General features: G+C 45.7%; 1 protein-coding gene across 1 annotated transcript in view; it reads left to right on the forward strand.

Moving 5' to 3' along the window:
* Positions 1-26,770, forward strand: part of LOC135515071 (ankyrin repeat and sterile alpha motif domain-containing protein 1B-like) — a 416,040-nt gene that overhangs the window by 315,603 nt on the left and 73,667 nt on the right. The window contains 2 exon segments of the mRNA XM_064938895.1: positions 12,636-12,734; positions 13,975-14,127. Of these exon segments, the coding sequence (XP_064794967.1) occupies positions 12,636-12,734; positions 13,975-14,127 (252 nt within the window).

The following is a 26,770-nucleotide window of genomic DNA, read 5'->3' on the forward strand; positions in this document are numbered from 1 at the left end:
CTAATCAACCGATCAATGTACATGCAAAAACACAGGTATTTTAACAAACACTTCTGATAATCAACCTGTAATGGAGCATGCTGGGAAATATGATAATGATGGGTGTGGTTTTAAGCAAACATGAGTTAGTAATTTTAGTCAATAAATCTTGAGAAATCTCAAATCTAGTGTTGAGCAAACTACAAATCGTATTGCAGCTGGTTGCCTTGATATTTATGGGTTGAATCCACTTCAATGCTATTTTGAAGTCCACTCAACTCACAGAATAATGCTGATTAAGCAATTGGTTAAATGGCTTTTTTAGTGTGATATATATTGGTATTGGTTTGGGTGGTGTAGGATATGGATGATTTATTTTATGCAGAGAGAGAGAGACTGCCTATATGAGTCTGAATACAGTTCATTTGGAAAATATTCAGACCCCTTGACGTTTTGCACATTTTCTTACATTACAACCTTATTCTAAAATGGATTAAATCGTTTTTTTCTCTCTTCAATCTACACACAATATCCCATAATGACAAAGCAAAACCAGTTTTTAAATAAATGTTTGCAAATGTATTACAAACACAAAACGGAAACATCATATTTACATTAGTATTCAGACCCTTTACTCCGTACTTTGTTGAAGCACCTTTGACGTCGATTACAGCCTTGAATCTTCTTGGGTATGACGCTACAAGCTTAGCACACCTGTATTTGGAGTTTCTCCCATTCTTCTCCGCAAATCTCCTCAAGCTCTGTCACGTTGGATGGGGAGCGTCACTGCACAGTGATCTTGTAACACAAGATCATTGATAAACAAAGTGGATGAATTTGAACTGCTTCTTCAATGAGTAAATTAAGACATTGGATGTGTCACTGAGACGTGGGCCCACAAAAATATCCTATATGAATCTCTTTTCATATAAAACTATCAGCGGTTCAGAAATGACAGGTCCAGAGGGGGATGAGGGGAGGGGGCGTGGCTGTGTATGTGAACCACAGTATGCAGGCAAAGAGAAGAGCTGACCAAGTGAAAGAGGAATTTGAGTGTATGCGGCTTCAGCTCCCCAGCTCAGTTTCAACTCTGGTAGTGGGGACTCTACCATCCACCATGGGCCAATGAGAAATCACTTCAGCAGAACACTGTGCATAATGTGATCAGGATGTTCTCTCCCCAAATGGGGCTCATCCTGTGTGGAGACTTGAATCACCTGCCTATCAAGATGCTGACAAACTCCCATCCAGACATGAAACAAGTGCTCAAAGACAAGACCAGAGGGGACGCCATCCTAGATCTGATCATTACAAATATGAAGAATCACTACAACACCCCCACTGTACTTGCTCCTGTCGGATCCAGTGATCACAAATGTCTGCTGTTCTCCCCAAACACAACATCAGGAGGGAGAAGCGAGGTGCAGCGGGGAAAAGGACATCTGGTAACCCAGAACAGAACGGAGGCCTTAGCACCATGTATGGCCAGTACTGACTGGTCTGCCAAATATGGGGTGGAGAGCATCGATGCAAAGGTGGAGGTGTTCAACTCCTGCATTCAAACTGCACTTGATGTATGCATGCCAATAAGAAATAAGAAAACAGCAACACTGGACAACATCAACACTCAACACTGGACAACATCAACACTGGACAACATCAACACTGGACAACATCAACACTGGACAACATCAACACTGGACAACATCAACACTGGACAACATCAACACTGGACAACATCAACACTGGACAACATCAACACTGGACAACATCAACACTGGACAACATCAACACTGGACAACAGCAACACTGGACAACATCAACACTGGACAACATCAACACTGGACAACATCAACACTGGACAACATCAACACTGGACAACATCAACACTGGACAACATCAACACTGGACAACATCAACACTGGACAACAGCAACACTGGACAACAGCAACACTGGACAACAGCAACACTGGACAAACACTGGACAACAGCAACACTGGACAACAGCAACACTGGACAACATCAACACTGGACAACAGCAACACTGGACAAGCCCTGGATGACTGAAGGAATAAAGGCTGCCATCAGGAAAAGACAGGAGATTTTCAACAGATGGGTTGAAACTAATGAAATGGAGAAAATACAGAAACACAGTGCAAATGCTTATAGAGGAAGCAAAAACAAACTAATACGAAACTGAAATACAGGACCTAAAGAAGAAAAACCCTAAGGAATGATGGGAATTCATTAACAAAGGACTGGGGCAAAATAAAACATCAGGAGGGAGAATACAGGTAGAGGGAATTGAAGACATTGATATGGCTGATGTTTTTAATGTATTTTTTTGCTGAGGCGTGGATAAGCACCACACCTCTTGCCATCTTCCTACAAGTCAGGTTGAGCTGTGCAGCATTGGCCAGATAAAGCAAGCTCTGACCAGACTCAGCCCATGTAAAGCTTGTGGGCCTAATGGCATTCCAGCCTGACTACTAAGAGACCATGCAGAAGATCTAGCCCCTGTCATCACACACATAGTTAACATCTCCTACTGGCAGGGGACTATTCCTGCTGTCTGGAAGACTGCCAATGTGTGTCCCCATACCTAAAGTGTCCAACCCAGGTACAATGAGTGACGGGAGGCCCATCTCTCTAACTTCATGCCCTGGAAAAATCCAGGAGTACTTCAACAAAACAACTCCTGGCTGCAGCTCCAGACTCCAGAAAACCAACAATGGTGAGGGTGTTACTTGCTGATATGTCCAAAGCCTTCGATCCAGTAGATCACGCAAAGCTCCTGCAACATCTGTCTGACATTGAACTGTGTCCAAGGTTACTAGCCTGGTTCCACAGCTTCACCACCGGAAGAAAAACGAGGGTGATGGTTACTAGCCTGGTTCCACAGCTACACTACAGGAAGAAGACAGAGGGTGGTGGTTACTAGCCTGGTTCCACAGCTACACCACAGGAAGAAGACAGAGGGTGATGGTTACTAGCCTGGTTCCACAGCTACACCACAGGAAGAAGACAGAGGGTGATGGTTACTAGCCTGGTTCCACAGCTACACCACAGGAAGAAGACAGAGGGTGATGGTTACTAGCCTGGTTTACACCACCGGAAGAAGACAGAGGGTGATGGTTACAGCCTGGTTACACCACAGGAAGAAGACAGAGGGTGATGGTTACTAGCCTGGTTCCACAGCTACACCACAGGAAGAAGACAGAGGGTGGTGGTTACTAGCCTGGTTCCACAGCTACACCACAGGAAGAAGACAGAGGGTGGTGGTTACTAGCCTGGTTCCACAGCTACACCACAGGAAGAAGACTACACCACAGGAGAAGACAGAGGGTGGTGGTTACTAGCCTGGTTCCACAGCTACACCACAGGAAGAAGACAGAGGGTGGTGGTTACTAGCCTGGTTCCACAGCTACACCACAGGAAGAAGACAGAGGGTGGTGGTTACTAGTCTGGTTCCACAGCTACACCACAGGAAGAAGACAGAGGGTGATGGTTACTAGCCTGGTTCCACCTGCTCCCTCCAAAAAGAGGTAACTGCACCACCATACTCCCGAGAAACAGCCTGTCATGTATAACTGCTCATACGAACCGCCTGCGGAACACCACTCTACCCACTGCATGTCTTCCGTTTAATCTGTGAGCAAGAATAAATAAACTATAACTCAAACAACTACAGTATTTTCAGGTCTGTTCTGTCGGTTTCAAGTCCGGGCTCTGGCTGGGCCAGTCAGAGCTTTCCCTCAATCCAGACATGTCTCCCAGTCCCTGTCGCTGAAAAACATCCCCACTGCATGATGCTGCCACCACTATGCATTACCGTAGGAATAGTGCCAGGTTTCCTTAAGATGTGACGCTTGGCAGTCAGTCCAAAGAGTTCAATCTTGGTTTCATCAGACCAGAGAATCTTGATTCTCATGGACTGAGACTCCTTTTGGTGCCGTTTGGCAAACTCCAAGCGGGCTGTCATGTGTCTTTTACTGAGGAGTGGCTTCCGTCCGGCCACTCTACCAGAAATGCTTGATTGATGGAGTGCTGCAGAGATGATTCTCCTTCTGGAAGGTTCTCTCATCTCCACAGACAAACTCTGGATCATTGTCAGAGTGACCATCAGAGTGACCATCGTGTTCTTGGTCACCTCCCTGACCACGGCCCTTCTCCCTCGATTGTTCAGTTTGTCCGGGCGGCCAGCTCTAGGAAGTTTCTTAGTGGTTCCAAACTTCTTCCATTTAAGAATGATGGAGACCACTGTGTTCTTGGGGACCTTCAATGCTCAGACACTTTTTGGTACCCTTCCCCAGATCTATGCCTTGATACAATCCTGTATCGGAGCTCTATGGACAATTCCTTTTGACCTCATGGCTTGGTTTTGCTCTGACATGCATTGTCAACTGTGGGACCTTATATAGACAGATGTGTTCCTTTCCAAATCATGTCCCATCAATTGAATTTACCACAGGTGGACTCCAATCGTGTGGAAACATCTCAAGGATGATCAATGGAAACAGGCTGTTCTGGAGCTAAATTTTGAATCTCATAGCAAGGGTCTGAATACTTATGTAAATAAAGTATTTCAGTTTTTTATTTGTAATAAATTAGCAAGCATTTATAAAAATCAGTTTTTGCCTTGTCGTTATGGGGTATTGTGTGTAGATTGATGAGGGGAAAACATTATTTAATCCATTTTAGAATAAGGCTGTAACGTAACAAAATGTGGAACAAGTGAAGGGGTCTGAATACTTTCTGAATGCACTGTACGTGTGTGTTTGTGTGTAATAAAGGGTTTTGTGGGTGTTGGGTAGCCCTCCTCCCACCATCTCTCTCTGCTTGCAGTGACCTGCATCTGTTTCTCTGGTTGCCCTGGTAACTGCAACACCGGTGTGCTGAGCCATGCAAGGCTCTGTACAGGCAGTTTAGATCTCTTTGTAGTGTGTGTGTGAGTGTGTGTGTGTGTGTGTGTGCGTGTGTGTGTGTGTCTGTACCATCCATTTATCCATCCATCTAAATTATAATTTTGACATAACCCCCACTGACCTGCTGCTGTAATGAAGAGTTCATGAGAATGAACCTCTGGCCATTGGTCATGAACCATCACTGAGCCCCCATTAAATCTCTCTCTCTCTCTCTCTCTCTCTCTCTCTCTCTCTCTCTCTCTCTCTCTCTCTCTCTCTCTCTCTCTCTCTCTGTCTCTGTCTCTGTCTCTCTCTCTGTCTCTCAGTAGTCCAGGTAGCTATTTGGTTAACTATTTAGCAGTCTTATGGCTTGGGGGTAGAAGCTGTTCAGGGTCCTGTTGGTTCCAGACTTGGTGCATCAGTACCACTTTCCTTGCAGTGATGAGCTTGGAGGGCACTATGGAGTTGAATACTGAGCTGAAATCAATTAACAACATTCTCACATAGGTATTCCTTTTATCCAGGTGTTGCAAGGGCAGTGTGGTGTGCATTAAGATTTTGTCATCTGGTGTCTGGGATGATGTTGTTGATGTGAGCCATGACCAGCCTTTCAAAGCATTTCAAGCCTACAGATGTGATTGCTAAGGGGCAATAGTCATTTAAACATGTTACCTTGGCGATATTGGGCACAGGGACTATGGTGGTCTGCTTGAAATGTAGGTATTACAGACATGGTCAGGGAAAGGTTGAAAATGTCAGTGAAGACACTTGCCAGCTGTTCTGAGTATGTAGTCCATTTGGCCACTCGGCCTTGTGAATGTGAACCTGTTTAAAGATCGAACTCACATGGAGAGCGAGACCACACTGTCCTCTGGAACAGCTGGTGCTCTCATGTATCGTTCATTGTTTCTTGCCTCGAAGCAAGCATGGAAGGCAATTAGCTCGTCTAGTAGGCTCGCGTCACTGGGCAGCTTGTGGCTTGGTTTCCCTTTGTAATCCGTGATAGTTTGCAAGCCCTGCAACATCCAAAGAGCATCAGAGCCGGCGTAAAAGGTTTTGATCTTAGTCCTATATTGCTTTGCCTGTTTGATGGCTCATCACAATAACAGCGTGAGCAAAATGATTAATCGCATCACTTCAGTAAATTGTTTGTAAAGGCTTGATGACCTTAGATTTGAGCATGTGAAGCCTCCATTTCAGAAAATCCTCCTTTATCTCGAATGGCTGATTGGTGTTACCATTCCTACTAGTGGCACAATGTTATCATAATGGTATCAATTGTTTAAAGTCATTAAGCTACCATGTTAGTTGATTTTGAATGGGAAGATGTACCCAAAACCATACAATTCTGACATTTTTTAAATAAGTTCATGTTTTCCAAAACTCCTTTCCCAAATGCCACCGTATTTGAAGGATGACCCACATACCATCACCCACACACACCATCCTATCCTTGTCATTCCCTACCCATTAGTATTATACTCCTTTAGACCAGCTCACTCCCAGTCAAAAACTGCTGAGGGTCTCTGTCAGAAGTTCAGAGAGTCTGGGAGGTTCTCTCATCCTGGCCTTTTCCCTTTATTTTATAAATCTGTGATCTCTTCTCCTGCTCTGAAATGTCTTTAGATATAATTAATATTGAATAAAGCCACGCCGAAGCTTCTGCCCAGTCTCTTTCAAGTACCGGGGGTTACTTCAAACTTCACTATTGTTAGTTTCTATTTCTCTGACGCTGGAACATTCCGCCACACTAACTCGCTAGGAAGTATTTCATGTTCTGTTTCTCTTTGAGGTTTCTGCCCGCCGAGTGGCGAGGGAAACGGTTTGAGCTTCTTCCTTCAACTAGGAAACCTCGACATGGTACACATCGTTTCATATTCATGACATGCTGGTCGACGGGGAGATAAATCATTGATTTGGTTTCCATTAGCCTGAGAAAGAAAACGCTGGAAATTGATGGTGGCCATTAAAAAAAATATTTATTTAGCACCACTCTATTCAGGAGATGAAATTGACAGCAAACTGAAATGGGAACAACAGCAAACTGAAATGGGAACAACAGCAAACTGAAATGGGAACAACAGCTCTGCTATGGAGAGGCTGCTTTTCCCATTACAGTTGCATGTCAACTTCATGTGCTGGAATTGACTAGAGCCTAAATGAATTTGACCCTAACTTTGCTCACTACCACTGCAGTAAAGCCTACTGGGATCTCTGTCCACAATAATAGAGGGCCTTATTCTAAAACGTTACAGCCTTATTCTAAAATGGATTAAATAAATTTAAAAAAATTCCATCAATCTACACACAGTACCTCATAATGACAGTGAAAACAGGTTTTTAGAATTTTTTTGCAAATGTATTAAATTTTTAAAACAGAAAGAAACGTCCCTTTATCAGGACCCTGTCTTTCAAAGATAATTTGTATAAATCCAAATAACTTCACACATCTTCATTGTAAAGGGTTTAAACACTGTTTCCCATGCTTGTTCAATGAACTCTAAACAATTAATGAACATGCACCTGTGGAAAGGTTGCTATGTAGTGAGTGTGTACTGGCGGCAGAGAAGTCAGGCGCAGGAGAGCAAAAACTGATTTACAATGGTGCAGTTTAATAGACAAAACCACCGTAAACAGAACAATAAATCAATGGGTAAACAAAACCCGTTACACACCAGCATAACGTGCACAAGCACTACAATAAACAATTCCGGACAAGGACATGGGGGGAACAGAGGGTTAAATACACAACATGTAATGATGGATTTGAAACCAGGTATGTGGGAAGACCAGACAAAACAAATGGAAAATGTAAGGTGGATCGGCGATGGCTAGAAGACCGGTGACGAGATACTGAAGGCCCCTCGCCCGATGCCTCGAATCCAGTATGGAGCGAACGGAGACTGCTGGGGCCCCCTCGATGTCCAGAGGGGGTGGAGGAACCTCCCGCACCTCAGACTCTTGGAGCGGACCGGACACCACCGGCCTGAGGAGAGACACATGGAACGAGGTGTTGATACGGTAATCTGGGGGAAGCTGTAAGTTAACAAACCTCGTTCACTCTCCTCAGGACTTTACATGGTCCCACAAACCGCGGACCTAGCTTCCGGCAGGGCAGGCGGAGGGGCAGGTTTAGGGTCGAGAGCCAGACCCGGTCTCCTGGTGCGAACACCGGGGCTTCATTACAGAGAAGCATGGTGGTGACAGCAGAATGCTGTGGGGATGTTTTTCAGCAGCAGGGACTGGGAGACGCAGGAGTGGCTTCGGGGACAAGTCTCTGAATGTTCTTGAGTTGCCCAGCCAGAGCCCGGACTTGATCCTGATCGAACATCTCTGGAGAGACCTGAAAATAGCTGTGAAAATAGCAGCGACTCTCTCTATCCAAACTGACAGAGCTTGAGAGGATCTACAGAGAGGAATGGGAGAATCTCCCCAAATACAGGTGTGCCAAGCTTGTAGTATCATACCCAAGAAGACTCCAGGCTTTAATCATGCTTCCACAAAGTAGAGTAAAGGGTCTGAATACTTATGTAAATATGATATTCCCATTTTTACTTTTTTATACTGTAACGTAACAAAATGTGGATTAAGTGAAGGGGTCTGAATACTTTCTGAATGCACTCTTATTTCACTCGGATTACACACACCCACAAGGAATTTGAAAAAAATTCAATTTTGATAAACTCCCATATCTGGTGAAATACCACGGTGTGCCATCACAGCAGCAGGATTTATGACCTATTGCCACAAGAAAAGGGAAAGCAGTGAAGAACAAACACCATTGTAAATATAACCAATATTTATGTTTATTTATTTTCCCTTTTGTACTTAAACTATTTGCACATCGTTATAACACAGTACATAGCCATAATGTGACATTTGAAATGAGAGAGAGAGAGAGAGAGAGAGAGAGAGAGAGAGAGAGAGAGAGAGAGAGAGAGAGAGAGAGAGAGAGAGAGAGAGAGAGAGAGAGAGAGAGAGAGAGAGAGAGAGAGAGAGAGAGAGAGAGAGAGAGAGAGAGAGAGAGAGAGAGAGAGAGAGAGAGAGAGAGAGGCTTTATCACAGTGTCAGTCAAACGGAGAACGAGAGACCCATAGAGACAGACCCATAGAGTGATTTGTACTAGCTCGTCATTGAGCGCCTGTTGGTCTCGATAATGGATTTCTGTACCATTTCAGAATATAAATATCTTCCCTCTATCACTTTGGCTGTCGCATGTAAATCCTGGGCTGCATGAATTTTAATTTCTGCCTTTTAAGGGAAGCTTGACCCGAAGCATTGTGTGAAAGCACTACTATGGTCTTGATAATAGACCTATCAACAGTTCAATTGAATTGACACAGTGAAGTAGACAAGATGTTTGCTGTTAATGAAAAGCACTTACTTGGGTAAAGTGTATTATTATTTGTTATATTACATTATCACATACATATTGCAATATTTCATGCTGTGTTGAGCAAGTACATCAAAATAATCTGGGAGCATGAGCAGCAGTGTGTGGTGTTGAACAGGTATCACAGCATTGAATTGTGCAGTTTAGTGAGGGTATAGAAATGCAATGTTATAGAAAATGTATGTAGAACAAACATCTTTAAAGACTTCCTCTTCCGGAAGTTATGTTTATTCTATACATGGCTTTACTATACCCTTAGCCTAACAGCTTCCTTTCCTCTTCTCCTTTCCTTGTCTCATTTCCTAAATAGGACCATATAGGTTTTCAACATACTGCTGTAATTTGTCAAGCCCTTTGCAATCAATGGTCGTGAAGGGAAGGATATGAGAAAAGAAAGCTATTTATAACCATTGAGATGCAGACAATGATGGTGTAGATCATGGTAGAAGTTGAACCTATCCCGATCCTAACCTTAACTGTTGTGAAAATAATATCATGCCTGGTTAGGGGTTGTTACGGGAAACCTCTACCTACCCCGCTAATGTCATCATTAGCTCAGGGGTCAAAGTTGAATATGTCATGGAACCCCAGAGCAGAGATGAAGTTATTACATAGGGTGTGTGTACACAGGCAGCCCAATTCATGCAGCACAGGCTATCCTTGCCCCCCCTTCCTCCATCTGTCTTCGTCCAGTTTGAGCCTTTGATGGTGTACTCTATTTATTATGTCATCTGTAATTTATTGACGGTCTCTCCTTCCCTCTCTGCTCCCTAATTGGTCTTTTGAAGAATCGGATGGGCTCTGAAATGGACTGTGATTGGTCAAAAGACCAATTAGTGACAAAAATATCCGAATTTGGCTGCCTGTCTAAACGCAGCCATAGTGTGTGTGTGTGAGAGAGAGGGAGGGAAAGAGAGGGAGAGAGATTCTATGAATAGAAAAGAAGGGCAGAAGGTAAAATACAAACACCCTCTCTATCTCCCCCTGTCAGAGACCAGCGGCGAGCGATTAGTCATGTCTTTGAAGCCCCAGCCATCCGTCCCCGGCTCTGGGTGCCATTACTCTGGTCTTACGGTGTAGGGCGGTGACTGTAACAGATGCTGGGTGTTCTGGGCTCTCTTAATCAGCCTGAGTGGTCTATCGAACAAGGGCACTGGAGGAGACTGTGTGTGTCTCAAATGGCCCTCTATTCCCATGTAGGACAACACTTTGGCTAGTAAATTCAATACAACTGTATTTATACCGTAAGATATTGCAACTTACGTCCTCTAATATAATACAATAGCATCACGTTACCCTAATGTACCGCCCCATACAGTACATAAATACAACATAAGCCCATGGCTCTTGGTCTATAGAGAGCAGCAGGTTAGAAGTTCACGTTGAGGATGACATGAAAAAGATTGCTGTGAAATCTGCTGTTCCATTCCTCCTTCATCCCTGTATTCAGTGCTTCAGATTGATAGCTATCTGTGTTATTGTTGTCGTGTCTTTGGCTATGCCGAATTAAGTGCTATGACATGCTATTCTATAAAATCCTTTCTCTGTAATTAATATTACCTGATTAAGCTAATCATGTAAATGTAATTAACTAGAAAGTCGGAGCACCACGAAAGAGTGTTTATAGAGCTGTTATCTTCCGAATAAACTCTGAAAGACCTAGTAATATTTTACATCAATAGCAGTCAATATTAAACGTCACCTTTTTTCATTCTCATCTGAAAGTTGTAAATTCTTGGTTATCTTCACGAACCCTGGTTACAAGTTGAATCAGCAATACAAATTTGGGTTTAATTATTTATTTACTAAATACCTAACTAATCACACAGAATTACATATACACAGAATGAAAATTATGTCATACAGAAAACGTCCCTGGTGGACGGAGCCGACATGGCTGCTGGTTACACAAAGGAAAGGGGGTTGGGTTTGAGTGAAAGAGCGGGAAGACTGAGGAACAAAGGGAGAAGCTATGCTATCGTAAATACAGTATCCTATGCATTCTAAATTACCGCCCATTTGGAAAAGGAAAATGCAATAAATATTTACTCTGAGCTGCGCTTCGGTAGGTTGGTCATAGATGCTGGCTGTGTTGGCCAACAGAGATCTTCCTGTCTTCGGATGAATGTCTCTGGTAGTAAATTGGGTATATTGTAGTATCGTCGTTGTATGTTAGACAGGATACGTCGACCGTCCTTTCCTAGCCCGCGTTTACAGCGGCCGCTGCTAACTCAGCGGCTAGGATGTCTCACTTCTTTAGTGAAGTAAGAGTTCAAAGTTCATACCATTCACAACCAAAGCTTACGCTAAGGTTGGCTTAGTTCTGTAGTTGACATGTTAGTCCGTTTTAACGTATGGACCATCGTCCTCAAGGGCTTATATAGTGGAGGGAGAAAAGGGCTTATATAGTGGAGGGAGAGAAGGGCTTATATAGTGGAGGGAGAGAAGGGCTTATATAGTGGAGGGAGAGAAGGGCTTATATAGTGGAGGGAGAGAAGGGCTTATATAGTGGAGGGAGAGAAGGGCTTATATAGTGGAGGGAGAGAAGGACTTATATAGTGGAGGGAGAGAAGGGCTTATATAGTGGAGGGAGAGAAGCTAAAATTACATTTAATATTTTAACAAATAGTTTCATATTTAAAAATGTAAATTGCCCAACAATTCCATATGACTCTGATAACTAGAATGTGTAGACCTTCCCAGATACAGTTTATGTCGTCCTGTCATCAGTCATAATGTCTCAGATGACAACCAAACTGACATCATATTCATTAAGTACCAACACATATTTTCAACTGGCTCTATTACCGAAATATGGTTCCTTTCCCCCCACCGTTTGATGTTCCCAGACTCTCTATGTTTAACAAAGGCTATTCAAGAGTCATTCAGTAGAATCAAGAGAGAGAGAGAAAGGTATTTATGGGGGGGTCATAAACCTTACCCACAGGCCAAGTCATGACATTGTCTAGCCAGACCAAGAGGGAGGGAGATTAAGAGAGGGGATGAATGAGATGTGGAGGAGTCTGTCTGTCTGTCTGTCTGTCTGTGTCCGTCCGTCCGTCCATCCGTCCGTTATGTTTATATACAGTGTTGTAATAATGTGCAAATAGTTAAAGTAGCAAAGGGAAAATAAATATAGGTTGCGTGCGGGGGGGTAGGGGGTGCCTTACATAAAAAACGACAGTGTAAATACTTATTTGTAAATAAACTAAGAAACTAGTTAGATTATTGGTAGCCATTTATGCAAGATACCCCTCACAACAAGGCATTGGGATAGGTGGAGTAGTGAACAGAGGTCTCTGCATGATGATGTCACTGATCAATGGGCTGATGATGTCATGTGTATGTTCCTCATGCAGGGCAGTAACGTGGTGGAGGACCAGGACCTGCTGGAGATCGGGATCCTCAACTCAGCCCACAGACAGAGGCTGCTACAGGCCATACGCCTACTGCCCAGGGTCAGTACTGTGTGCGTGTAAAAATTAATCCAGCATCATTAGGATTCTGTGGAGGGGAGCTCTTCACCAGTATAAATTAAATATTGTATATTGTATTTGTGCATCTCTGAGCGACGTTCTATCTAATCCTGGGGTCATTTCATGTTTTCATGTGTATCTGAGTTATTCGCCAATAGATCATCACTCTAAAAACGATAACATTCAAAATGGTTGATATAGCCAATATAGCCAACTAAGTGAGAGATGTCAATTAAATGAGAGAGGAAGGAACTCTGGGTAGCCAATCTTCTTAAATTTAACCTCAGTCAGCACTCTCCTTCTCTCATCCCTGCAAAGTTTTCAAACGACAGAGAAATCCTCTCTCTTCTCCCTCACCTTGTGGAAAGAAGGATGCACATTTTAGGTAAATGTCACGCGATGTGCTCACTCCAAAGTCCCAACTCTTCTTAAAAGTAGGATGGCGAATCCTTATTACTTCAGATATCTCCTCTTCTATGAGGAAAAGCAGAATGCGCTTCTCCTCTGAAGTCGTGTTGACTGTATTGCAAAAGAAAGGGCTGAGACGCACTGACTGTGAAATATATTCTCATGTCACATAGGCCAACACACTATACCAAGTAAATATAGGGAAGAATAAGATGCATTTGCCTAATCCTAAATAAACCTTTAGCCCCTACACCCCTTGTTGATCTGAGGGATTTAGATAGCTATTCTGTACGCAGTATGGAACTAGCCCTGCCTCTCCCTCTGAATGGATAGGTGGGATTTTCTCTATATTGCTTATCATGTCCTTGGGTGCTAAGGATTGATATGGAATTCAGAATCTTATATTCAATTTCTGTATTTAAGTCTTCATTTTACACACAGCACAGGCTGTCCTTACCCTCCCTTCCTCCATCTGTCTTTGTCCAGTTTGAGCCTTTGATGGTGTACTCTATTTATTATGTCATCTATATATCTGTAATTTATTGACGGTCTCTCCTTCCCTCTCTGCTCCCTCCTTTCCTCTGCTCCCTCTTTTCCTGCCTCCCTGTCTCCTTCCTTTCCTCCCTCCCTTTCTCCCTTTCTCCCTTTCTCCCTCTCTGCCCCCTCCTTCCTTTCCTCCCTCCCTGCATCCCTCTCTGACCCCCTCCCTCCTTTCCTGCCTCCCTCTCTGCCCCCCTCCCTAGTTTTAGTGTCCTGTATCATTGCTCTTCATATCATCTAGTGACAGTCTGTCCCCTCCTCCTTCCCCCTCCAGGTGCGTCCTATTGGCTATGACGGTAACAACCCCACGTCAGTGGCTGAGTGGCTGGAGTCTCTGGAGCTGGGAGACTACACTAAGTCCTTCCTCATCAACGGATACACCTCCATGGAACTGGTCAAGAAGATCTGGGAGATAGAACTCATCAATGTGAGTCTATTACTGGTTATTGCTGTTTTTTAATGGGCTTGCTGAAAGCACACTGCTGTTATTCCCCATACGCTACTATAGAAATACTGACTGAAGAAGAGAGTAGAAGCAAGCACACACATTCCTGTCAGTAAATGTTTTCTAGTTTGTTTATTAGGATCTATCTTTAGTCCACAGAACAGATAGATGATGACACGTGGAGCACAGGTGGTGGTCACATGGTCTCCCTGACAGATTTTGATTTTGGATTGTTGGAACACACCGCTTGGTTGTGGGTTGCAGAGTTGGTTGGTGGGTTGGTTGGTGGGTGGGTGGGTTGGTTGGAGGGTGGGTGGGTTGGTTACAGGGTTGGTTACAGGGTTGGTTGCAGGGTTGGTTGCAGGGTTGGTTACAGGGTTGGTGGGTGGGTTGGTTGCAGGGCTTGTTACAGGGTTGGTTGCAGGGTTGGTTGCAGGGCTGGTTGCAGGGTTGGTTACAGGGTTGGTGGGTGGGTTGGTTGCAGGGCTTGTTACAGGGTTGGTTGCAGGGTTGGTTACAGGGTTGGTTACAGGGTTGGTGGGTGGGTTGGTTGCAGGGCTGGTTGCAGGGTTGGTTACAGGGTTGGTGGGTGGGTTGGTTGCAGGGCTTGTTACAGGGTTGGTTGCAGGGTTGGTTGCAGGGTTGGTTACAGGGTTGGTTACAGGGTTGGTGGGTGGGTTGGTTGCAGGGTTGGTTGCAGGTTTGGTGGGTTGATTACAGGTTTGGTTACAGTGTTGGTGGGTTGATTACAGGGTTGGTTACAGGGTTGGTGGGTTGGTTACAGGGTGGATTACAGAGTTGGTTGGTTACAGGTTGGTGGGTTGATTACAGGTTTGGTTACAGGGTTGGTTACAGGGTGGGTTACAGAGTTTGTTGGTTACAGGGTTGGTGGGTTGGTTGGTTGGTGGGTGGGTTACAGGGTTGGTGGGTGGGTGGGTTGGTAGGTGGGTTGGTGGGTTACAGGGTTGTTTACAGGGTTGGTGGGTGGGTTGGTGGGTGGGTGGGTGGGTGGGTGGGTTGGTTGGTGGGTTACGGGATTGGTGGGTTGGTGGGTGGGTTACAGGTTTGGTGGGTGGGTTGGTTGTTGGGTTGGTGGGTGTGTTGGTTGGTGAGTGAGTGGGTTAGTTGGTGGGTTACAGGGTTGGTGGGTTGGTTGGTGGGTTATAGGGGTGGTGGGTGGGTTGGTTGTTGGGTTGGTGGGTGGGTTACAGGGTTGGTGGGTGTGTTACATGGTTCGTGGGTGGGTTGGTGGGTGGGTTACAGGGTTGGTGGGTGGGTTACAGGGTTGGTTACAGGGTTACAGGTTTGGTTACAGGGTTGGTGGGTGTGTTACAGGGTTGGTGGGTGTGTTACAGGGTTGGTGGGTGTGTTACAGGGTTGGTGGGCGGGTTACAGTGTTGGTGGGTTGGTTACAGGGTTGGTGGGTTGGTTACAGGGTTGGTGGGTTGGTTCCAGGTTGGTGGGTTGATTACAGGGTTGATGAGTTGATTACAGGGTTGGTTACAGGTTGGTGGGTGTGTTACAGGGTTGGTGGGTTGGTGGGTTGGTTACAGGGTTGGTGGGTTGATTACAGGGTTGGTGGGTCGATTACAGGGTTGGTTACAGATTGGTGGGCGGGTTACAGGATTAGTTGGTGGGTTGATTACAGGGTTGGTTACAGGGTTGGTGGGTTGGTTACAGGGTTGGTGGGCGGGTTACAGGGTTGGTTACAGGGTTGGTGGGTGTGTTACAGGGTTGGTGGGTGTGTTACAGGGTTGGTGGGCGGGTTACAGGGTTGGTGGGTTGGTTACAGGGTTGGTGGGTTGGTTACAGGGTTGGTGGGTTGATTACAGGGTTGGTTCCAGGTTGGTGGGTTGATTACAGGGTTGATGGGTTGATTACAGGGTTGGTTACAGGTTGGTGGGTGTGTTACAGGGTTGGTGGGTTGGTTACAGGGTTGGTGGGTTGATTACAGGGTTGGTGGGTTGATTACAGGGTTGGTTACAGATTGGTGGGCGGGTTACAGGATTGGTTGGTGGGTTGATTACAGGGTTGGTGGGTTGATTACAGGGTTGGTGGGTTGGTTACAGGGTTGGTGGGTTGGTTACAGGATTGATGAGTTGGTTACAGGGTTGGTTACAGGTTGGTGGGTTAGAGGTGGAGAGGTGGAGGTGGAGAGGTGGAGGTGGAGAGGTGGAGGTGGAGAGGTGGAGGTGGAGAGGTGGAGGTGGAGGTGGAGGTGGAGAGGTGGAGAGGTGGAGGTGGAGAGGTGGAGGTGGAGAGGTGGAGGTGGAGAGGGAGAGGTAGAGGTGGAGAGGTAGAGGTGGAGAGGTAGAGGTGGAGAGGTAGAGGTGGAGAGGTAGAGGTGGAGAGGTAGAGGTGGAGAGGTAGAGGTGGAGAGGTAGAGGTGGAGAGGTAGAGGTGGAGAGGTAGAGGTGGAGAGGTAGAGGTGGAGAGGTAGAGGTGGAGAGGTAGAGGTGGAGAGGTAGAGGTGGAGAGGTAGAGGTGGAGAGGTAGAGGTGGAGAGGTAGAGGTGGAGAGGTAGAGGTGGAGAGGTAGAGGTGGAGAGGTAGAGGTGGAGAGGTAGAGGTGGAGAGGTGGAGGTGGAGAGGTGGAGGTGGAGAGGTAGAGAGGTGGAGAGGTAGAGAGGTGGAGAGGTGGAGAGGTAGAGAGGTGGAGAGGTAGAGAGGTGGAGAGGTAGAGAGGTGGAGAGGTAGAGAGGTGGAGAGGTGGAGAGGTAGAGAGGTGGAGAGGTGGAGAGGTAGAGAGGTGGAGAGGGAGAGGTGGAGAGGGAGGTGGAGAGGTAGAGGTGGAGAGGTTATATAAGCACTTGGGAGGCAATGTCTCACAACACCGGGGAAACCCCCCACACTGTTTGTCCAGGGCGATGTGTAACACCGGGGAAACCCCCCACACTGTTTGTCCAGGGCGATGTGTAACACCGGGGAAACCCCCCACACTGTTTGTCCAGGGCGATGTGTAACACCGGGGAAACCACCCACTCTGTTTGTCCAGGGCGATGTGTAACACCGGGGAAACCCCCCACACTGTTTGTCCAGGGCGATGTGTAACACCGGGGAAACCCCCCACACTGTTTGTCCAGGGCGATGTGTAACACCGGGGAAACCACCCACTCTGTTTGTCCAGGGCGATGTGTAACACCGGGGAAACCCCCCACACTGTTTGTCCAGGGCGATGTGTAACACCGGGGAAACCCACCACACTGTTTGTCCAGGGCGATGTGTAACACCGGGGAAACCCCCCACACTGTTTGTCCAGGGCGATGTGTAACACCGGGGAAACCCCCCACACTGTTTGTCCAGGGCGATGTGTAACACCGGGGAAACCACCCACTCTGTTTGTCCAGGGCGATGTGTAACACCGGGGAAACCCCCCACACTGTTTGTCCAGGGCAATGTGTAACACCGGGAAACCCCCACACTGTTTGTCCAGGGCGATGTGTAACACCGGGGAAACCCCCCACACTGTTTGTCCAGGGCGATGTGTAACACCGGGGAAACCCCCCACACTGTTTGTCCAGGGCGATGTGTAACACCGGGGAAACCCCCCACACTGTTTGTCCAGGGCAATGTGTAACACCGGGGAAACCCCCCACACTGTTTGTCCAGGGCAATGTGTAACACCGGGGAAACCCCCCACACTGTTTGTCCAGGGCGATGTGTAACACCGCTGTGCAGGGTCTCAGTGGCCTGCTTTCCTGGTCTACTCTCTCTCTTCTGGGGGTGGAATGCATGTCAGTAGTCTGAGGTAGTCTCCTTTCCTCATCTCCTTTCCTCTCTCCGCTCCTCTCTGAAAACAAATGGGGAGGTGCAACGTATTACAGAGGTGGATGTTAGTATACTATTCAGATGGAGGAGAGGGAGAGGAAATGGCTGTGGAGGATTGAGAGGAGGGTGTAGTTTGTGTTAGAGCCACAGGAGGGTAGAGAAAAGACAGGCAAAGATATTCACTTCTGCACAAAACTGTGTGTGCGTGTGTGTGTGTGTGTACTCTCCCCTGCATTTGTGTGTGTGTGCATGTGTGAGTTAATTTCAGTGCGAAAGTTAATCTCTGTCAGATGTGGGACTCCCGTTCACACTAATAATTAAAACACATTGCTTCATTAGCACTTGAGCGTGTGACTCCAGTGTGTGTGTGTGTGGTTCCTCACTACCAATCATTGAGAGCATGCCTCCCGCTTACCACGACTGATTACTGTATACAAATGACAGTACCATTACATTTGGGTTAGGGGGTTTCCACTGCGTCACACTGACACTGGGGACAGGAAAGAGGATGGGAACGACGTGTGGGGACAGAGAGAAGCCCTATAATGAGTATAGGAGAAGTGCAGCTGGACTCTGTCTCTGGGGTGATGGAGAGGTCAATGCTCGTCACACTGGCTACTGGAGAGAGAGAGCACAATTACACCCAACTAAATGATCAAACAAAAAGATAAATACTTGACACATTGTAAAGAATTAAACAAAGAACTGAGCAAACTAGAAGGCTATTTGGCCCTAAACAGAGAGTAACAGTGTCAGAATACCTGACCACTGTGACAGACCCAAACTTAAGGAAAGCTTTGACTATGTACAGACTCAGTGAGCATAGCCTTGCTATTGAGAAAGACAGGCTTTGTGCTCACTGCCCACAAAATGAGGTGGAAACTGAGCTGCACTTCCTAACCTCCTGCCCAATGTGTGACCATATTAGAGAGACATATTTCCCTCAGATTACACAGATCCACAAAGAATTAAAACAAATCCGATTTTGAGAAACTCCCATATCTACTGGGTGAAATACCACAGTCTGCCATCACATCATCAAGATTTGTGACCTGTTGCCACAAGAAAAGGGCAACCAGTGAAGAACAAACTCCATTGTAAATACAACCCATATTTATGTTGATTTATTTCCCTTTTGTACTTGAACTATTTGCACATTGTTACAACACTGTACATAGCCATAATGTGACATTTGAAATGTCACAAAACTTCAGTGAGTGTACTGTTTACTGTTCATTTTTGTTGTTTCACTTGCTTTGGCAATCTAAACATGTGTTTCCCATGCCAATAAAGCCCCATAAATTGAGAGAAAGTATGTGTGTGTGTGTATGTATGTATGTATGTGTATATATATATATATATATATATATATAGAAAGAGAGAGAATACCATGAGAGAGATGGTAAATAACAGAGGGAGAGTGATGGGGAGAATTGTTTCTCGATTGCTTCCCCAGTAAATCACTTTATAATCTCTATGGGCCACAGATTCTGTGGCGACCGGGGAGACAATGGAGAGGCGGAGGGCCATTGTGGAAAGGCTTAAAATAGAACTAGGTGTCTGTGTGTGTACATATACAGGCCTGCTGTTGTGGGATTAGAACAGTGTTGCTCCAGAAACACCTCTTAATCCTTCCTCTTCCACACACACACACAACCAGCCACCCACCTTACCTACCTACACACACACACACACACACACACACACACACACACACACACACACACACACACACACACACACACACACAACAACCAGCCACCCACCTTATCTACCTACACACACACACACACACACACACACACACACACACACACACACACACACACACACACACACACACACACACACACACACACACACACACACACACACACATATACACACACACACACACACACACACCCAGCCACCCACCTTACCTACCTACCTACACACACACACACACACACACACACACACACACACACACACACACACACACACACACACACACACACACACACACACACACACACACACACACACACACACACACACACACACACGCACGCCTAACTTGATAGACCGGTTGCAAGAGCTTCCTTGTTGCAACTGTCAATGAGCTAGACGTCAATGCTTCCATCTTCAGAACAGATCGACAGGTCTCTCTCACAGAAGAAATGTGAGGAAGCACCAAATGTCCAACCATATTAAAATGGAACACGTAAATGAGCATTCTTATTGGACGATTTCAGGTAGCACCAAAATGTATTATTGTGCTGTGTCACTACTGAACACCACCATGAATCATTCCAGTAGACAAATCATAATCAGCTTTTGAGCCACAGAGATCTACTTGATTTCGATGTGTTTTGAGCTTTAAGATAATCTTTTAGCTTTTACCCTTGTTCCTTTTAAAGCTGCTTACATCCTAGACATGGGATTGGTAAGAATGCAGACTCATTCCAAGTGGAATAGGCAGGTAGCCTCGCGGTTAAGAGCGTTGGGCCAGTAACCGAAAGGTCGCTGGTTTGAATCGCTGAGCTGACTAGGTTAAACATTTGTCCATGTGCCCTTGAGCAAGACACTCATTGCTAAATGTCTAAACTGTAAATGCAACGTAAAATGAATGATTGAAAGAGACATGTAGAGTTTGTATTATTGCTATGATGACTATGACATGGATTGATGTTGGAGAGACAGCTGCAGTAACATAACCATGCACAAGATGGCGCCACATCCTTTCATTTCCACCTTCCTCCCTGTTGTCAGGCAGACAGAGAATGGCACCACTCCATTAAGACACCTGGAGGAGGTGAAGGCTAAGAGCGCAGAATGGAGTAATTAGGAAATTCAACATGATTGGAAAGCTTTCTAGAGAGTTAAAGTGGTAGAGAAGTTGAGGTTGTTATTTCCCCTCAGGACCTCTTCCTCTTAATGTGAGACTCAGTGGTTTTCCTGACCCTCTCAGACCAGTGTTCATTTTGGCACTGTTTGTTAGATTTAGTCTTAGTCATTTTGTTTGCTATCCCTTTTCTTTTCTCACCAAATGTTTGCGTAACAGGCTATTGGTGATGTTACCAGCGCCACGTTCAGTTTTAAAAACGTTCCTGAACCTTGCAATTAGAAATACCACGAATAGAGCCGCCGTTGTTCCTTATTCAACATGTCAGAGAGGCATGTTTGTTTTATATAACATATTTCCATCTGAACGTTCCAAAACTTTGCGTCCTGCTGAACGTGCCCCAGGTTGTTAGCTATAGCTAGTTAATGAGGTAACATGACTGAACAAGGTGTAGCTTTAACAAATGATTGAAAAGCTCTCAATCTCAGATTTTTGTCACAGAGATAATTTTGTCTCGTTGTGATTTAGTCAACTAAAATGAAAAATCATTTTAAGTTTAGTTATAGTTTTTGTCAGTTAGTTTTAATCAGTTCTAGTCTTGTCAATTGCCACTGAAAAATTGGTGTTTGACAAATATTTTAGTCACAGTCTTTTTTGATGAAATTAACACTGTCTCAGACAGAGAACACGGTTTGGTGAGTGTGTGCATGTGTGTGGGGATTGTGTGTGTGCGTGTGTTAGTGAGTAAAAGCTGTGAAATCTCGTTGAAAGCAGAGGTTATTTCTGTTAAATGGGACTACTAGTAATAACTAGTGTTGTCTACCTGGGCTAACAGGTCAGTAATTTTAGGTGGCTGTGTATTGCTTCATGCTCATTCCTTGTATGTGAGGGCGTGTTTCTGGGTTAGTGCTGTAGGGTGCTCAGTGTCGTGTTCTTAGTGTGTGTGTGTGTCATACTCCCACAGGGCTGGACAAGTCTCTCTGCATTCCTCACTGATCATATAATATGCTCCTTGAAGGGGAAATGGCAATGAGACATCCCGTAAACACACACACACTGTTCCCCATTCTGCTTGGCTAATATCCAGTCTTGAACACAATAATGATGGGTGGTCAATAAGTCATCAAGCCAGTAATAAAAGTTTAGCCTTTTTATCCCAGCTCTGCCCTGTTGCCATGACGCCCCAGCTAGTAGTTACCATAGAGACTATATATGTGAATGGAGGATGGAGGATTTTAAATCAGATGTGTCCCTTTGTTTGTGCATTTCATACCTTCTCTGTCACCTGTCCAAATGCACAGTGTGTGTGTGTCACGTTCTCTGTCACCTCTCCAAATACACAGATTGTTTCCCGTCACACCACCAGATGGTTTCTGCCTTCGTTAGCCACAGCACACACACTGCTGGTCAGTTGGACGCACTTCTAAGCTGCAAATAATTGAATCTTAATGCATGTTTTGTGTTAGGATGATTATGTGTAGGAGGGTGTGTGCGTGCGTGTGTGGTTCATATTTGTACTGCACGTGTGTGTGTGTGTGTGTGTGTGTGTGTGTGTGTGTGTGTGTGTGTGCATGTTTATGTGTGTTGAATGCGTACTGCTTGTAGGTTCTTGATAGAGGGGTATAGGTAATGTTAGTACTTGATGTTCATTGGTGTGTGGGTGGTTTTGCCTGAGGACTGTATAGTGCTGCATGTGCTACTATGTTGCATTCTCTGACCGTTGTTTGTTAATTCCTCTTTGGTTTCACAACACCCCTTTATGGTAGAATAGAGTAGGAGGTGGAGTGGGAGATGCTGTAACTTCATGTTCTGACCCTGACAGTTTTGTACTACTGTAAATTATACAACGGGTGCTTCTAAACCTGAATGCTGATTGGTTAAAACCGCATTCTAGCCAGTGTCTATTCCACCGGCTAAGTTACCACCGGCTAAATCTACGATGTTAAAATGCCTATTTACTCTGTTCCATCTGACTGCGCAATCCACTGTCTCATCAGCCCAGCCAGGCAATTTATAAACTTGATCTCCACTATAAAAAGCATCTAGACATTATCTCACATTTCTTTTAGAATAACATTTAGTTTTCAACAGCAAAGATTTGTATAAACCTTGCTGTCTGTCTCTCCGACATTGTTTCAGTATTGAAATCTGATATCCACCTATCTCATAGTAAATTAACATGTCAGGAGGAGACAGACAGGCAGACAGCTTTTCTCAGCCAGTCAAAATCATGAATCAGCTGGCATCCTTTTTCTCTCTATCTCTCTATATATATATATAGGAGGAGAGAGCACATTTTCTATGCCAGTAGACATCGGTCATCATTAGCTCATTGTTATGGATGTATCCAAGTAAATGTCACTAGAAAACAGCTTATACAAATGCAAATGCAGCTACTGTTGTTATTCTGGCTGCACTGTTTGACGTGACTGTAATTTAGCCGTAGTTAGCTAGCTAGCAAGCAAGGGATAAGAACGTTGCCAGCCAGTATGGCTCTGGAACATTCAGAACGAACGACTGGGTCGCGTCTCTGGCAACCGAACTGATAGAACGAACGACCAGCCGGCTTGGGTAGCAACCCTAGATTTGTGTCGTGACTCCTGGAAAGATGTAGACACACAGTCAGTATAGCATACACACACACACACACCTGTTGTCAAGTCTCATCGCTGTGTGTGCATGTGTGTGTTTAATTCAAGTTTCAGCATATGGGTCCTGTACCCAAACATTATGTAACTCTTTACAATGATGATGATATTCTGTGGAAAACCCCAAGGAGTCAGAGAACCTGAAGGAGGGAGAGAGGAAGAGCTTCAGTCAGCTGTGCTCCGTTAGCTCCGTTAGCTCTGTTAGCTCCGTTAGCTCTGTTAGCTCCGTTAGCTCTGTTAGCCCCATTAGCTCTGTTAGCTCTGTTAGCTCCGTTAGCGTCATGTTATTCTATTCTAGGCTGTAGTGTGGTGTCGGATTATAATGGGTGTCTTAGCTCATTGGAGAGTGGTAGAGAGATATGCAGGGATACACAGAAAGCTCTGCATTACTGGTATGCACGGACATATACTCACGCATTTAGGCACATATACACTCACTCACTCACCTACACCGACAGCCAGTGTGCATGAGCCCATCTCTGGATGGGCCCCGCGTCTCCATAGTAACGAGGTGGAGAGAGAGAAAGAGCGAGCAGCGTAGAGCGGGGGTTTCAGGAAGAGATGTGGGAGAGACAGTCTCTCTGCAGCAGCTGAGGAGGAAGGAGGAGTGGCAGAACGGTGGAAAACCTCTGGAATCTGGAGAACGAGAGGGAGGGAGGGAGGGAGAGAGAGAGAGAGAGAGAGAGAGAGAGGGAGGGAAAGAGAAGAGGTAAAAGAAAGAGGAGAGCGAGAAGGGGGAGTTTACAGAGAGGAGATAGGAGACAAAGCGTAGAGAGAGGGAGAGAGAGAGGGCACACTCCTCCTCTTCTCTGCTATTTACTGCTGGACTGGATTGTGACTCACAGCTAAAAGGAGCTACATGTATTAGTCCGTCTCTCTGAGAAGCAGAGGGGGAGCACACAGCTCTGGGGGAAGACAGAGAAGAGCTCCTGGAATTGCGTGTTCCTCTCCAAGACCTTTCGTACAGAATACCCCCTTCGGAAGAAAGGTAAGTGTACAGGGAATAAGAAGGGGAAAGAATGATTAGAGAGACAGAGAAGGGGAAGGAGTGAGAGGGGATGGACATATACTGTACAGAGAAAGAGAGGAGACAGAAGGGGAAGGAGTGAGAGGGGATGGACATATACTGTACAGAGAAGAAGAGGAGAGAGAAGGGGAAGGAGTGAGAGGGGATGGACATATACTGTACAGAGAAAGAGAGGAGACAGAAGGGGAAGGAGTGAGAGGGGATGGTGATATACTGTACAGAGAAAGAGAGGAGACAGAAGGGGAAAGAGTGAGAGGGGATGGACATATACTGTACAGAGAAAGAGAGGAGAGAGAAGGGGAAGGAGTGAGAGGGGATGGAGATATACTGTACAGAGAAAGAGAGGAGACAGAAGGGGAAAGAGTGAGAGGGGATGGACATATACTGTACAGAGAAAGAGAGGAGACAGAAGGGGAAAGAGTGAGAGGGGATGGACATATACTGTACAGAGAAAGAGAGGAGACAGAAGGGGAAGGAGTGAGAGGGGATGGACATATACTGTACAGAGAAAGAGAGGAGACAGAAGGGGAAGGAGTGAGAGGGGATGGACATATACTGTACAGAGAAAGAGAGGAGAGAGAAGGGGAAAGAGTGAGAGGGGATGGACATATACTGTACAGAGAAAGAAGAGGAGAGAGAAGGGGAAGGAGTGAGAGGGGATGGAGATATACTGTACAGAGAAAGAAGAGGAGAGAGAAGGGGAAGGAGTGAGAGGGGATGGACATATACTGTACAGAGAAAGAGAGGAGAGAGAAGGGGAAAGAGTGAGAGGGGATGGACATATACTGTACAGAGAAAGAAGAGGAGAGAGAAGGGGAAGGAGTGAGAGGGGATGGACATATACTGTACAGAGAAAGAGAGGAGACAGAAGGGGAAGGAGTGAGAGGGGATGGAGATATACTGTACAGAGAAAGAGAGGAGACAGAAGGGGAAGGAGTGAGAGGGGATGGACATATACTGTACAGAGAAAGAGAGGAGACAGAAGGGGAAGGAGTGAGAGGGGATGGAGATATACTGTACAGAGAAAGAGAGGAGACAGAAGGGGAAGGAGTGAGAGGGGATGGACATATACTGTACAGAGAAAGAGAGGAGACAGAAGGGGAAGGAGTGAGAGGGGATGGACATATACTGTACAGAGAAAGAGAGGAGACAGAAGGGGAAGGAGTGAGAGGGGATGGACATATACTGTACAGAGAAAGAGAGGAGACAGAAGGGGAAGGAGTGAGAGGGGATGGACATATACTGTACAGAGAAAGAGAGGAGACAGAAGGGGAAGGAGTGAGAGGGGATGGAGATATACTGTACAGAGAAAGAGAGGAGACAGAAGGGGAAGGAGGAGAGGGGATGGAGATATACTGTACAGAGAAAGAGAGGAGACAGAAGGGGAAGGAGTGAGAGGGGATGGACATATACTGTACAGAGAAAGAGAGGAGACAGAAGGGGAAGGAGTGAGAGGGGATGGAGATATACTGTATAGAGAAAGAGAGGAGACAGAAGGGGAAGGAGTGAGAGGGGATGGACATATACTGTACAGAGAAAGAGAGGAGACAGAAGGGGAAGGAGTGAGAGGGGATGGAGATATACTGTACAGAGAAAGAGAGGAGACAGAAGGGGAAGGAGTGAGAGGGGATGGAGATATACTGTACAGAGAAAGAGAGGAGACAGAAGGGGAAGGAGTGAGAGGGGATGGACATATACTGTACAGAGAAAGAGAGGAGACAGAAGGGGAAGGAGTGAGAGGGGATGGAGATATACTGTATAGAGAAAGAGAGGAGACAGAAGGGGAAGGAGTGAGAGGGGATGGAGATATACTGTACAGAGAAAGAGAGGAGACAGAAGGGGAAGGAGTGAGAGGGGATGGACATATACTGTACAGAGAAAGAGAGGAGAGAGAAGGGGAAGGAGTGAGAGGGGATGGAGATATACTGTACAGAGAAAGAGATGAGACAGAAGGGGAAGGAGTGAGAGGGGATGGAGATATACTGTACAGAGAAAGAGAGGAGACAGAAGGGGAAGGAGTGAGAGGGGATGGACATATACTGTACAGAGAAAGAGAGGAGACAAAGGGGAAGGAGTGAGAGGGGATGGAGATATACTGTACAGAGAAAGAGAGGAGAGAGAAGGGGAAGGAGTGAGAGGGGATGGACATATACTGTACAGAGAAAGAGAGGAGACAGAAGGGGAAGGAGTGAGAGGGGATGGAGATATACTGTACAGAGAAAGAGAGGAGACAGAAGGGGAAGGAGTGAGAGGGGATGGACATATACTGTACAGAGAAAGAGAGGAGACAGAAGGGGAAGGAGGAGAGGGGATGGACATATACTGTACAGAGAAAGAGAGGAGACAGAAGGGGAAG

This window comes from Oncorhynchus masou, chromosome 26 (assembly GCF_036934945.1).
Source record: "Oncorhynchus masou masou isolate Uvic2021 chromosome 26, UVic_Omas_1.1, whole genome shotgun sequence".
Lineage (NCBI taxonomy): Eukaryota > Metazoa > Chordata > Actinopteri > Salmoniformes > Salmonidae > Oncorhynchus > Oncorhynchus masou.